The sequence below is a fragment of the Episyrphus balteatus genome, chromosome 2 (genome assembly GCF_945859705.1).
Source record: "Episyrphus balteatus chromosome 2, idEpiBalt1.1, whole genome shotgun sequence".
Classification (NCBI taxonomy): domain Eukaryota; kingdom Metazoa; phylum Arthropoda; class Insecta; order Diptera; family Syrphidae; genus Episyrphus; species Episyrphus balteatus.
Window position 1 is genome coordinate 85,341,787 of NC_079135.1, and position 15,617 is coordinate 85,357,403.

General features: G+C 28.1%; 1 protein-coding gene across 16 annotated transcripts in view; it reads right to left on the reverse strand.

The window, feature by feature from the left end:
- LOC129909882 (disintegrin and metalloproteinase domain-containing protein 9) overlaps positions 1–15,617 on the reverse strand; it is a 480,905-nt gene that overhangs the window by 282,066 nt on the left and 183,222 nt on the right. For 12 of the 16 annotated variants that reach the window (XR_008771453.1, XM_055987020.1, XM_055987012.1 and 9 more), the window contains one exon: positions 4,559–4,755. Coding sequence is in view for 15 of the 16 variants with exons in the window: in XM_055987020.1 (XP_055842995.1) it covers positions 4,559–4,755 (197 nt within the window). In the remaining variant the exon portion in view is untranslated. The remainder of the gene's footprint in view (positions 1–4,558; positions 4,756–15,617) is intronic. The other 4 variants (XM_055987014.1, XM_055987015.1, XM_055987013.1 and 1 more) reach the window with 1 other exon arrangement.

Below are 15,617 nucleotides of genomic sequence, written 5' to 3' on the forward strand. Positions count from 1 at the left end.
TAAATAAATGAATTTAAAATAATTTCAAAACAAATATAAATTCTAATAAATTGTCATTTGAAACAAATAAACTTAATTAACTCACTGTTAAACAAAAATCCTTGTTCTATTTTATTTTTTGTATTTTCTTCGAAACAAGAAAACAGCAATAAGCGAGTGGAACATCAGAGAAAAGACAATATACACTCTTATGTGTGTATGTCTGTTTAATTGTGTAAAAAAAAGGACAAAAGAAAGTTCTATTTTATATATACTCGTATTATAATGAACAAATGGAAAAAGAATGTCTATTTCATAAAAAGGACAATGCCAATAAATCTCTATAAATTCTCGAAATCGTGGCATTAAAAAGATTGATTACAAACGAATTCGATTTGATTAATCAGTCACAGTTTCCCTTCGAAAAACTGAAATACACTTTTTTTTTGTGTGTGTTTGTTTTGTGTTTAGAAGAGGAAAAACCTCAAAGTCCTTTTCGACTATAGTCGCATCTTGATTGAACCCTTGCGGAAAGTTTAATCCTGATTTATCGAATCGAGTATTTTCATGCACATGATATGGTCCCAAAAATAAGGAAAATGTTATGTGTGTTAGCTTGATTTTGTAGACGTGTTTGCTTTGACCAAATTCTATCAAATAGTAGTTGGTATCAGCGGTTTAATGTTGCCAGGTATGCTTTTTGGAGAGTTAAACAATTCCGATATCCCGAGTCTTGCTGATGCATTTAATTTTCATTCTTTTTTTTATTTTTACTTTTTTTATATTTACTTTTTTATATTATTTTATTTTTTTCTTTTTATAATAATTTGTGCAATGAACATATTTAAATAACACAAAATTTTTACACTGATTTCAACATGGTTGGCAATCATGTCAATGGAATTTTGTGTTTAGGGTGAATGTGTCACCGGTCATCGCACAGCACACATCAGTAATATGTTTTGCTGTACAATTGCTTTAAGTGACGTCTTGTCACCTGTCATCGAGAGATTGGTTTTGATAAAATAAATAAATAAAAGTTATTTGCTTGGTCTTTATGTGAACAAAAAAAAAAAAAAGAAAAAAAAAATAGGAAGAAAGTTGCATCATTTTATATTAACTTGAGATTGATAAGTTATCCAATATTTTTTCGTGTGTGTTAGAATCTTGAATCAAACATTAAATTATGTGTGATTAAACTTGTTAACCAAAATCGAAACTATTTCTTGCGAGTTTAAGGTTTTTTGTCGAATTTAAATAAACTTTCCTTTTTTGTGCTATAGTACCTACTTGAGTTATTTAGTTATACACATTTTTACGGCAATTTTCTAAGTTACCTTGTAATTATTATTAATCTTAAAAAAAAAAAAAAACAGTTTCATGCTTTTTAAATTATTTTCAAATACTGAATATGATTCGTCAAACTAAATATTTCAAATTATCGGTAGTATCCCAAAATTTTTTTTTTCTAAGAAAAATCACTTAATTCTTTTAAAACACTTTTTTTTACAACACAGAAATACTTATATTTTTTAACAAAAAAATTTAGTAATGGTCAAAAAAAGTTGAACTTTAGATAAATATGTACCTATTTAAAAATTGAAATTTTCCTCTTTTGTAAAAAAGGTATATTTCAACAAATTTTTGGTACATTCAACTATAATATTATTGAACATATTAAAAGTGAAGTTATCATTGCCATTATTTTCTCTGTGTGCATGTAATTCTGCAGTGATTTGTTTTATTAAACTTCAATTTTTCAAGTTTTATTATGTATCATTACCCCAAGAGACTGATTTATGTTATTAATTTTCCACATAGTACAGGTAAAATAGGCATTTAAAAAAAAAATTACACACATGAAACTTGGCAAAAAGTTTGCTTTTGGGATAAGAACCAAGGGCAAAAAAAGTCTGTACAAAAAAGTTCGGTGGAAGGGTGTTTTTTCGCGGACAAGAGGGAGGGGGTGAAGGTCAAAAATATACTGAAAAAAATTGTTTGTCGAATATCATCATATGACACATGTTTTCAAGGTATTTTTTGATGCTGAATCTAATGATATAAAAATAAAGTCAATACGATTGCTCTAAGAAAAGTTATTACCGATTAAAAACAAGGTCGCTTGTTTTTTGACCTCAACAGCTAAAATATAACCAAAATCCATGTGAAAAACATGCTACACTGATGAAATTCGGGATAAAGGTTTTAGATAAAGCAGAGACAAGGGCATAAAAATCTTAAAATTATTTTTTGTGGAAGAGTGTTTTTTTGATGGGTTAAGTTGTGTGTGAGGAAGGTATCATAACAGCTGACTTAAATTTTATTAATTTTTAAAACTTGGTGTAAATGTTTTGGTTAGTATAAGAATTAAGAATCTATAAAGTGCACAAAATTATCTTGAGTGAAAGGGCGTTTTTTTTTTTTTAAGAAATGATGAAATTCGGAATTAGTACCACAAAAACTAGGAACAAATTGTTACACCAATGAAATTTGGTAAAAATGTTTCATTTATAACAGAAACCAAGAACCCGAACAGTCTATACAAATATTTTAGGTTAAAGGGTGTTTTTTTTTTGGAAATAGGGAAAAATCTGTGATAAGTCCGATAAAATCAATGGTATAAATGGTACCCTTACGAATTACGAATAATTGGTACCATGGGAATTACGAATAATGTAAGTCTATACATTTTTTTTATTTAAAAAATTGTGTGTTACTAGAGTAAGTGGTACCCTATTGAAATTTAGTAATTATGTTACTTTTAAGATAAGAAACAAGAATCTAAAGTGTCTATAAAAGTATCATGGTTAAAAGGGTGTTTTTTTAATGAAAACATAAATGATGGGTCACCCTAATGAAATTTGGTAAAAACATTGAATTTGGGATAGAAAGCAAGAATAAAGAGTTTTCATAAAAAAAATTTTGATGAAGGGTGTATTTTTTTCGATTGCTCTACACATGTGTGTAAAATTAAACTATTTTTTTTTTTTTTAAATTGAATAACTATTTTTTTTTCAATTGCAGTATAAGTTGCGTGAAAGGCTCTGATATCTTAATACCCCATATGTAAAAATTTCACCTGGAATCGTAAACTTTAACTAATTATTTAAATGGGACACTGTGGTGTATGAGTAACATTTTTTTTTATTTTAACGTTCTTTTTGATATTCTTACATCGTCTTCGGAATACATTTCTTTATCACATTGAAATATAAAACATAAAATTAATGTTCGTCGAAACGACTTAGGTTAGCTAGTTAGTTAGTTTGTTTTAAATTTATTTTTTAGTATTTTAAAAGATACGTTTTTCAGGTTATGTAAGATTCATTTTAGCTACATTTATCTTTTACAATTCTACGATCCACTTGCTGTATTTAAGGTTTTGGTTTAACATTTTATTTTAAACTAATTTTAGCTTTTCTAGAAGTAATTTTTAAACACAACACAATCAGGTTTGTAAAAATATCATCTAAAAAAAATATTATTTACAAATAAAAAAAAATCCAATTCAAAAAAGAAGTTGTTGCAGATAAAAACATTTGCATTAAAAAAAATTCAATGCAAAATAAAATAATACAATTTTTTTTTTAATGCAAGCATTTTTATATTTAATGAATTTTTTTTTTTAATTTTTTATATTTGCAGTAAATTTTTTTTTTTTCAAATTTCAAATGCATTTTTTTGAGATGACATTTTTACAACCATGTATTATATGTATGTATTTAACTGGTTAAAATAAATTGAAACAGACAAATTTTGTAATTGTTTTGTTATTAAATGTATGCAAAAAATTACATATTGAAGATAAATTCCATCAGGTGGACATTCTGTCAGTCAAATGAATTTAAACATTCTTCAAAAATAAATATGTCTGTCCATCAAATCTGAAATAACACTACGCCTTTAACTTACATATTTTTATCCAACTCAAAAAAATATACCTACACTTTTAGAAATTTTAATTGGAAAGGAATATGTATATTTTTGAAATTCTAAAAACAAAATAAAATCCCTATATTTCCAATCCATATCCATGTCCTTTTCCATATTCACTTATCAATCTGATATTATGACAGGCATCATATCGTACATTGACAGAAACCTTCTTTTATTATGATGATTATCCTTAGATACCCATTGTCTACGTGTTAAATATTGTATATTATACATATTATGTTATATGGATACAAAAACTTAACAAAATTTCAATCTTCGTAATGGATAACACATTATTTTATTTTATTTAAGCTTTTTTGATTGACATACATTATTGTATGTTTTTCAAAAGAATTATGTATGAAAATGAAACATGAGGTGAGGGATATATTTGTTTTTTTATATGAATTGTTTTAAATGAAAGAAAAAAAAAAATAATAATAATCTATTTGCAATCCCTTAAAAGTATATCTCTGTTCAAAATGACTGTTTTTTGGTATTTTCTTTTTTGTGATAACAAAACAAAACAAAACTTTTTTTTTTTTTGCAAAAAGGTATTCAAATTAATTCAATTTAATGATTTATGTGAATTTGAATTTTTTTTTTTTTTTGTTTGTTGGGTGTATGATGTGGATGAACATACCGTTGTGTAATTTTGATAAATATTACGTTTTCGTATAAGGTTTCGTACCTTTGGTGGGCTAACTTCTCTCGTCGATATGCCCATCTTTTCGTGATGCCGCAGCTGTACTGGATAAATGATTTGATAATAATGGCCGCCGATACGACGCACCAATTCCTGATTTTGTCTGTACTCCTTTAGAAGGCGTTCGACTTCACCTGAAATTAAATTGAAAAAAAAAAAACAATTTTAGAAAAATGCTTAAATATAAGTTTCGTAATTTATAATAATAACTTTAAAATAATAACTCACATAAATTTAAAAATACAAAATTAATAGTTTTTAATTAAAAAAACGTCAAAAATTATTTTTGAAGAATGAATAATCAATTATGTATTTAAAAACGGACCAATGAATTGTAGTGAAATTTTTTTTTCCTAAAAATGTCATAGAGAGATGTGATTTTTAACTTCTTTAAAACTTCTTAAAAAAACTCTTTTCTGAATTTTTAAAAAGCTTTATTATTATTTTTGTTTTTTTGTTGCATTTTAGATTGTAAGCAAGAATCCTTAGTGTCTATAAGAATATTATGGTTAAAAGAATGTTTTTTTTTTTTTTGACGTGGTAACGTCTTATAAATCGATGAACCATAGCAGCCACCACAAAAAAGTGACTCCATTTTCTCCCGTTCCAATCTAGCACTTTCGAAGTGCGGCAAAAATTTCAATTAAAAATTAAAAATAAACTATTAGAGATACAAAAATCTTCTATAGCTTATTTGAAAGATAATAACCTAAAGTTAAATATATTTGAAGGATTTTAAAAAATTCCCTATTTACCCTATTGGTAAATAGGGGTAAAACTAAATTTCAAAAAATTGGCTATTTTCTAAACGCGTCAATGTAAAGAGTTGAATTTTTTTTTAATCTATAGATAAATTTATTGCAAGACTGACAATGGTATTGCAAAAATTCTGAAAAATTTCAAGACCAAGCTATTAATGGTTTTCTAAAACTAAAACCTGAGGTAGACCTTTGACAAAGTAGTGATTATAGGTGATTTTTTTTTTTTTTTTTTGACAATTTGAAAAACATCATTCGAAAGATAATAAAAAAAAAGTGGGTGTCTAATACGGATTTTTTTTTAAGTCTCTGCGTTTCGAAATATGAATTTTTGAAAAACACCTAGGTACTTATTTTGGGGTATTTTTGGGTGAGTTTTTAATTTATTTTAATTTTTTTAATTTAATTTTTTGTAGCATTCAAAAAATCTCAAGCTTATAGAACATGTAGTCTATGACTGTGCGCATACATGTGAAAAAATTGGTATTTCAAAATGGTTTTTGACCGAATAACGGGAAAAAGAAGTTTTTTTTGTCCCATGGTTTTTTACCTTTTTTAACCATTTTGTATTTTTATCTTTTTTTCTTCAACAGATAATATACAGATAAATGGATAATAGACAGGACTATATCTGTCCAAAAATTTCAAACAATTTTGTAGTCACAATTTTGTGATAACGGTAAAATAAAGTTTTATAGTTCAACAGGTTCTATCTTTTGATCTAAAGCAAATACAAATTTGATTTAACTTTATTGAACATCCTGATGATGTTACCTTTCATTTGGTATATCACACATAACTGTACATTCGCTACAAGCTACACAATGTTAAATTAAAAAACTTGAGATATACCTCAAAACACCTGTAGAGATCTGTTGATCATGAACAGCCACCAGTGTGTTAGGTACCGTAATCTCAGTTTGGAATTTCGACATGGTTGGCTTTAAAAAATTCTAACTTTTTTTCTAGGCATTGCAGAAATAAGATTGAAACGTCATATGAAAGGTAAAATTATAAGCTTTTACATGATATAAATTTTTTTATAAATGTCTAAAAAAAATTGATTCAATAGCGTGAGAACATAAAATTATATGTTTTTTTTTGCTTTTTTTAATGAAATTTGATCGAGTTCAAAAAATTCTAGCTCTTTTTGTAGATGCCTAATAGACATGATTGACTGTATATATTTTAAGCTTAAGCAATAAGCTTTCAGGTGTATAAAATTTATTATAGGTTGTTATAACAAAAAAATGAAATTTTGGGTAATGGAAATGATTTTTTCACTTTTTTCATAAGAAATGATTGTTTTTTATAAATTTATTTTAATACTTTTTGTGCATTGTAAAAATTTAAAAATGGTTTTATTATTTAGAAGAAATATTTGGCTTTTTAATGGTACCTATAATTTTTTTTGTAAGCTTTTAAAATAATAATCATTTTTAGCAAAAAAAAACAAAACCGACTTCCATTAATCAAAACTGGGTTTTATGGTTTTTAAAATAGTTCCTATGGCTAAAAGCGAAATTGAAATGGGACCACACTGCATCCACCAGCTTTCCAATACAAAAAGAATTATCAAAATTGGTTCACTCAGTCCAAAGTTATGCGGTAACAAACATAAAAAAAAAATACAGACGAATTGAATACCTCCTCCTTTTTGGAAGTCGGTAAAAAAAAATATTTTTTTTTTTAGCTTTTTCTTGTAAATTATGATTGTTTGAAATAAATAAATGCTTCAATTGACTCATTTTAAAAAGCATACAACCTGTTTTCTTACGATGTTATCACGTAAAATCATCTAACGTAAACCGGCTTTACAGACAACCTCTTTTTTTGTTCTAGTTGCAAATAGAACGTTAATACACTAAAATTCTTCACGGTTTTTGGGATCTATTATAGAATTTACTACCTCCTGGAAAAAACACCCTTTTAGGTATCTGAAATTAACGGTACTTATGGTATAGCCAAAGTGCAAAACGTTTTTTACAAAAAAAAAAAAAAACAGTAACGAGTTTAATATAAAACATTTTTATACTGTCGCAAATGAGGCCTTGTTTTTGAAAAAAGTATCTGTTAAATTAAAATTTTACAAAACAAGAACAAAATAAACATATTTTGATATTAAAAGAAAATACCTTTTTGTTTTTAAGTGTTGATTAAAAACTTCATTAGAATGTTACACATTCGACTGCATTTGAACAAAAAAAAAATATCACAGATTACTCATTACACTTTTTAATATAGTAATAGGATTTTCATTTAAAACTAAAAACTAATATAGAAGCATCGGGCAACCCATTCAAATTATCAATAAAAGATATTTGGAATGCTTCTAAGGAAATGAAATTCAAAATTTAAGAGTTAATTTACCAAACGGCTTTTGGGACTTGAATTTATTACATTAAGCTTAGAGAGCGAGAGATGACAAAATATTCATACAAAACAATTTATAGTAAAGAACTTTAAGCCTTTTTCGTATACCTAAAGAAAGAAAGACGACAAACACAACTTCTTGAGAAATTGTGTATAACTTATTGAATATCTTAAAAACGGACAGAATTTAATCCCAAATGAGATTCACAAAGTCTAGTCTCAAGGAATATATCCTTGTATAGTAAATTCTTCTTTCTTATTCCTTTGTGATGTTGGTATAAGTTATGTATGTATAAGAAAGGCATTACATATACATCAAATATTTATACCCATGGAAAGGAGTATTAGGTGGTGGATGGTGGTGCAGTAATTAATTTTCTGGACTCCCCAGGCTCTCTGGGGAATACACAAAGAATAAAGTAAGGCACAAAAGACATAGAAAAAAGAAGAAGCAGCAAAAAAAAAAAAAAATTCAAAATAAGACACAATTAGTGGAGCGACATTAGGTTGTGATTAAATTCCATCAACTTAAATGAAGATACTGGGATTACATCACTTTCCGAAAGAATTTCCTCCTCTCATAGTATATTCGGAACACCTTTCTTTGCGTATAAAAGAAAAAAAAAAAAAAAATCATTCGCAAAAGGATGTTGTTGTCCTGTGTTGATGTTGTTTTTTGGCGTTGTTGTTTTTGCAAATTTACATGGTTTAGCCCTTTTCGTCTCTTTGGAATTGGTCGTCCTCTAGATGGTGTTGTTGTTGTTATTATTCTTTTGTGTTTGTGTTTTTTTTTTTTTGATTAATGATCACACGCAATCCGGTGAATGAAAATGCGAGAAATGTTTGATGGAAATTAATTGCGTTTTATGTTCGAGATGAAGAAAATTTATATAGATACATCTTAGACTTGGGACAACTTTTGCATGAACCTGAACATAATATATATATTTTTTTCATTTCTCAGAATAAAATTCCAATGAATACGTTACTTATTTTTTTGTTTTCTTTTTTTCCTTGAACAATTTTTAGACTGGTTTGGAGAAAATTACATGAATATAACAAACGAAGTTCTCGAGGGTTAATATTTGACAGATGCTGTTTTATTTATTTTTTTTTTTTTTATTTGGATGTTGGTTGGTTACGGAAAATTAAACTGGAAAAATGTTTATTTTTTTTTTTTTGTATTTTTGGTGAGATAAATGTTACATTTGGGATCATTCAACACGTTTCTAAGACGTAAATATTTTATGTTGTATTAAGAAGATAAACTTCAACTATATAGGTATAAAATAAACTCAAAAAGGTATTTAAACGAAAGTTTGTGTCACGTCCAATGAATAGGCTTTTAAATTGGACATGCGATGAGAATATGAAATTAGCTTTCAACTTTAAGATCGAAGACTATAAAATATTTTTTTTATAATTCAAAATTATTAAACCCTAAGAACTTTCAGTGATCTTGACTTGTAAAGTGCTTGTAATAAAAACGAATATAGAACTTTTAGTTTTCAGTTACCTATGAATAGCGCTTAAAGAGGCCTTTTTACTTGTGATATAGGCAATATATTTATGTATATCAAGTTATGCATTCGTAAAAAAAATGTAGATATAACAATTTTCCATTACCTATATAACGATAATAGAGAATGTATAAGAAGCTACAGCCTAAGCGGATGGGCCGATCTACTTCAAACTTGGTATGTAACAGTTTTTAAATCCTGTACAGAGGGGTTTTTAGAATTAATTTTTTTGGACCAAAAACACCAATTTTTTAAAAGTTTAATTTTCTCAAAAATGGCTCCTACGATTTTGTTAAAAAAATTCAACTATTAGTTCTTAGGCAAGGGCCCTATTGCACCAACCACTTTGCACTTTGCATTTTGCAAATTTGCACTTTAACTTTGCAAATTCTGTTGCACCAAACTCCAATTTGCAAAGAGGAAATTATTTTTTTGAAAAGTAAAACAAAAATTCCTTCTTTGCAAATTTTGTTGCACCAACCACAAATTTGCAAAGCACAAAGTACTTTTCTGAAAAGTGCAAAGTTTTGCCAATTTGCATAGAATTCTTCGATTTCGTTGCACCAACCAAAAAAACTTTGCACTTTCCATTTCAAATTCTGCAAAGTTTTGCAATAATATGCAAAGAAAAAATTTCATTTGCGGATAGCCATTTCTCGTGTAAAGTTCGGGTATATTAAATGATAATTTAAAATGAATCGCTTTGAATGACTTTTTGAAGATAAAGAGTATAGTAATAGGTACGTGAGTGATGTAAAATTAAGAATGAATTTTGAAATTAGGAATAATTAACTATTGGGAGTACTTAACTATGGTTACTATGTGAAAAGAAGTTGAAGTGGCATTATTAGAATTTGTTGTGTTCTTTTTACAAATCATTTAGGAACGATTTGTTGTTAGATACCTAATGATAAACTGTCAACGATTTTTTTTTTTTTAGAATAATTCCAATTCCTTTATTATAACCGAAAATCATGTTTTTACTCAAAAAAAATTTTCTCCCATCATTTCCAAAATTCCATTTTAACTTAATTTTTCCGCTGATTAATAAAAGTAATACAAATGTTTGAATTGTCTTGAAAACCAAACATCTTATTTCTTAGATCATTAACTCACTAAACTCGTATCATGGAAGTGAGTTGGAAAAAGTTACGAATCGTGACTATTTGACACTTCAAAGGGAGTTTAGGAACCATTTCAAATAGTTAGAAATTGTAACTTAACAATAGACCATTTAGTTCGATGATATGAATATAAGTAAACTATGGTAAAAAAAAAGAACGCACCTCTGCCCTCTGTTTCATGGCCACATAGCCTCCTCTAGAATTGCCAACCGCCTTATTCAAAATTATTCGTCATTCAAAGAATGATTTCAATTTAAAGTTAAAATAATGAAATTATATTGATATTAAAAATTCTATTATTTTCTTCTTTAAACAAATTACAGCAAAGTAAAGTACAACAAAATTTCAAAAGATATCGTTGTTTAACCTTCCGATGACAACAGGGGTGCTATACCACCCCAGGCTTGATTTTTCTTTCTTTGTTGTTTTTTTAGATACAATTATTGTTTTTTTTGTGAATTATCTATTTTCTGATTCTGTTGAACCCTATGAAGCGTTATGATTAAATATTATAATATCTATTATACCTAAAAGTATTTTTTTTTTTTTATTTAATTTTAGGACAACCAACAAGTGTTTTGCTATCGGAAGGTTAAGTAAAAAAATAAAAATTTAAGCCTTTTTTAACAACGAAAAAAAGTTGAAACTATTTATTGCTTTACTTTGCAAATTTTCAAATTAGGCAAAGTTACATTTTTAGTTGGTGCAACGCCAGCACTATTTGCTTTGCAAAAAAAACATTAAAAATTGCAAAGTGCAAAGTGGGGAACTTTTAATTTTTGGTGCAACGCTTTGCACTTTTACTTTGCAAAAAAGTATTGTTTTGCAAAGTTGAAAAATGCAAAGTGCAAAGTGGTTGGTGCAATAAAGCCAAGGTCTATTTTTTCATGAGTTTTTTTTTTTTTTTTTTTTTTTTTTCAAAAAACGTTATTAACGTCCCATAGAACCATCTTTTTTTTAAATCTGATTTTCTCAAAAAACGATTTGCTGAATTTCAACTAAACTATTTAAACAAAAGCATTTTTATTATTTTTATATAAATCAAAAATTAAATTTTGAAAAAAAAAAAATAATTTTTGGATTAAAAAAAAAAAAATTATATATTTTTTTGAAAAGTCGAATATTCGAAAACGAGACATTGGATTTTTTTTGAAATTTCGGTTTTAGGTGTTGTTTAATAGTTTCCACTATATGGCATACCAATTTTATTTTCAAACATTTTTTTCAAAAAATTATTTATAAAAAAATTGTTTTTAAAAAAAAAACTACTTTAACGATTTTGAAATTTTTTTTCCTTAAAATGCATCTTTGCAAAAGAAATTAAACTGCAATCTTTTTTAAGATCGATTTTATTTAAAGGATTGCTTTTTTTCAAGTATTTTTCAGTCGTGCATTTTAAGTTTTGATATCTCACTCGATGGATTTGGAAGACATTTTTGGATATTTTTTTTCCAGGGCTTCCCTTAGGCCCTTTAATTATGAAGTCTGTCTTTAATTCCGAACCAATTTCGAGACTTTGGACAAAAGATATCGGCTTCGGAAAAAAAAAATAATCAGTTGGAAATAACTCATGACATGATTACTACCTTTATTCATGAAAACCAACAAAAAAATACAGGATTTATAAAGAAGTTGGTACTAATAACTGAAAAACATCGAACATTTTGTGATGCAAAACTGCGGTGAACTAAAAGGTTTTCCAAGAATTTAATCGACAAAATGGAACTTCGACCACAAAAAGTGAGTTTTGATAAGATTTTCATGAAATTCAACATAACAGACATTGAACGCTGAAAATTCTTATGAAATAATTTTTCAAAAAGGAAAAAAAAATACCTTTCCTTACATTTTGCCTTATAGCTGAAAAACTTAAAGTTAAAAAAGCTTAAATTTAAAATACTTGATGTAAATGTAATGCAAATCGTATTCAACCCATCCCGCAGGAAATTTTAATCTTTAAGAAAACATCTTAAAGCAGATTATTTAATCCATTGAGATTTCATTAATCATCACCATCATTTTCTTCCTAGAAAACCGAAATGGAAAGAAAGAGGAAAAATAATTTTAACTTGGCATTTTTTTTTTTTTTTTTTTGGTTTGAATTTTTTAGCCAGGTATAAAGTATAAGTGCTTTCATACTGCTCATAACATTATTTTTTTAATACAGACTTTCTCATGGTATATTCCATTTTAGAAAAAAAAGGGTTATACAGATCAGAAAACCAAAAGAAACAAGAAAAAAACCTACTTTAAATACTCAAATTTTGCCTCCTAGCAAGAGTTTAAATACACCTAGCGTTTACTGTTTTTTTTTTTTTCGGAACATAGCCTCCTTCATCGAAGCCAAAATGCTCTACATTTTCAACTGCGCATCATTTTCCGAAGGGAGTGGCAGGCCATAAGCATCTTAGAAAGAAAAAAAAAAAAAAAACAATGTAATACCCGTAAACCTTCTATGCTCGTATATGGTCTCTATCATAAGCATGAACATGAGTATGTGGAATTATAAATCGAGCACCGTTGCTACTCCTGCTGCTGCTCCTTTTCTCGTCCTGCATATTATTATTATTACTTTCACCATCATTATCACCAAGCATTCGTCATGTGAGAGTTTCCGCTTTCATACCCACAGCAACATCCGGTGAAAATATTATGTTCTCATGCTATCCCACCCACCCCCTCGATAGACTTGGTTTTTATTTTTATTTTTATTTTATTTTTTGTATGTGTCTGTCTGTCTTTTACTAGGAAATAAAGTAGAGGAATTTTTCTACACTGAGGCTATAGCTATTTCTTATATTCTTATTCTCATCTCTCATTTTCTTTTCATAATGCATGGGAATAAGTGCATATGTTTTGGTTTTATATATTTTTCGATTAGATATTGCGCCAAACAAGAACACTTCAAGTGAGTGCTCGAAAAAAATGTATAAATCTTCCTTGAAGATTGATTATTTAAATGTGATTAGTTCGCAATGTTCTAACATGCGATTTCTTCGTTGAGAATATTATTTACTTGCTATCAAAAAAAGGGGAGGGGGACGGAAAAGAAAATTAGTAATTATTCTATCACTAAATTGTATTATGTATCAGATTTGTCAAAGATCCCTTTACTAATCAAATGAGGCGTTAAAATTTTTTGTGCACACAACGTGGTCAAGATAAACAAACCTTGATAGGACTGGCAACCTCCAGCATTACTATTTTTATTAGGTAATCAACTTCCAAAAAGGAGGAAGTTGCAGGAGGTTCATCTATTTTTTTTTTTCATATTCTTCAGAAGTTTCGGCAAAGTAAACCGATTTTGATCATTCTTTTTGTATTTGAAAGGTGATCTTCCAGTTTTTGCTCCGCTTCTGACTTTGGTACGAGAAAACCGTTTTATACATACCTAAGTATCATTTCATAGCTAAAAATGATTATGTAAGGTAATTATTCAAAGATTAAGGTGATAGAAGTTTTATGTTTGAAAAACCATTCTTAGCTTTTTTGACTTGTTATCAGATAGAACTTGTTTTAAACAAATGGGTTCATGTCTGTCTGACTCTACCTCAAGCTGCAGTCTTAACCACTGCCACTGGGGCGATCTGATTTAAACGTATTAGCTTAAAACTTTGAATAATTCCCTCGAGGGGAAATTGAAATTTTTCATAGGACCAAAACTAAAGTACCTGCCATATGACCAAAATGAAAAAGTTTGCTTGATGTTAAATAATCCGTGCCTACCTGCCTACTCCCAAGAGAAGCCTCTCAACACACACAACATCTAACAGGCGATCAGCGAACAATTGTGTGTGTGTATCTCCTTTTCATTCCTTCCTTCTTCCTCAACCAAAACTTTCAGTCTTAATAAGATCCTCGAATAAACAGGACGCGCAGTCCAATAAGAACAAGAATTCATTTGTGTTTTATTTATTTATACACTACTAATAATTTACAGTCCACTAAAGTTAGTTAGATTATTGTTCACGGTCCTTCGTAGCCCAATATTGAGCTATGTACCTCTTAAAAGTACATTTTAGTACCTGTAATGCAGTGCCGTTAAAAAAAAAAAAATATATTACGAAATACAAAATAAACAAACCAACCACCATTGGTAGTTATGTTTTTGTTCAAGTGAGAGTGCGAAAATTAATAGAAAACAAAACACATTCAGACTCCTCGCGTGTGAAAAAAAAAAAAAAAAAAAAAAATACAAATTCAAATACAAATAGAAACACAAAAAAAAAAAAAACACAAATATCAGTTCACGTTGTGCCTGACATTATTTTGGTGACAAATCAGCTGGACACAATACGAATTGTAGATGGAGATGCAAATATTGAACTGCAATACGAATTTACAGCCGACTAGTGCTTGCAATGGAGTCCATGAAGTTGAAACAAGCGAAAGAACAGAAAGATGAAAATCAGCAACCTGATCTAGCAGTAGCGCATGTGTCAACAAGAAAATTATGCTGTGGCATTTTCTTTGAAGGCATTAAATGTACATATGTACATTCCTATGTGAAAAACAAACGTAAGTAGGTAATATCTATCGTGATTTTATAAATCAAACAAACATTTTAAAATAACAAAACCTATACTCAACACTTTATGTATGTATATCATACATACTACATAATTATGTACCTACATACTACATACCTACCTGCCTTCATTTGTACATACATTCATCTGCATAATTATGATAGACACCTAATTTGTAATGAATTGATCTCGAATTCAATACGCCCATAAAGGATGGTAAAAAAAAAAACAATTAAAACAAAAACAAAACAACCACCACAGTGCAACATCACCAAATCTGTAGGTATGTAGGTACTCCAAATTGTCTCTTTTCTAATACTCAATTCAATTACAAAACAAAAGCAAAAACAAAAGATCAGTACAAAATAGATTTACAATATCCAATCTACATACATATGTAGCTACATACAAAATACAATTAAACCTCAAGAATTGCAAAACAAGATACATGGTGTTGCGGTCGCGCACACATACATCAACCACCGAAATTTATATATTTCCATGTAGGTATATACAATTATACATAGGTAGATGTTGTTATTGCATATTGCACTATGTAGGTACGCAAACGATCTATTTGCTCGAACATTATCCAATTCTTTTTCTATTTATTTTGTATGCTTGGTTGTGCAACTTTTGGAAAAGAAAACCCCGTTAGGTCATCTTCATAGCCCTTTTTTATGTGTGTAGCA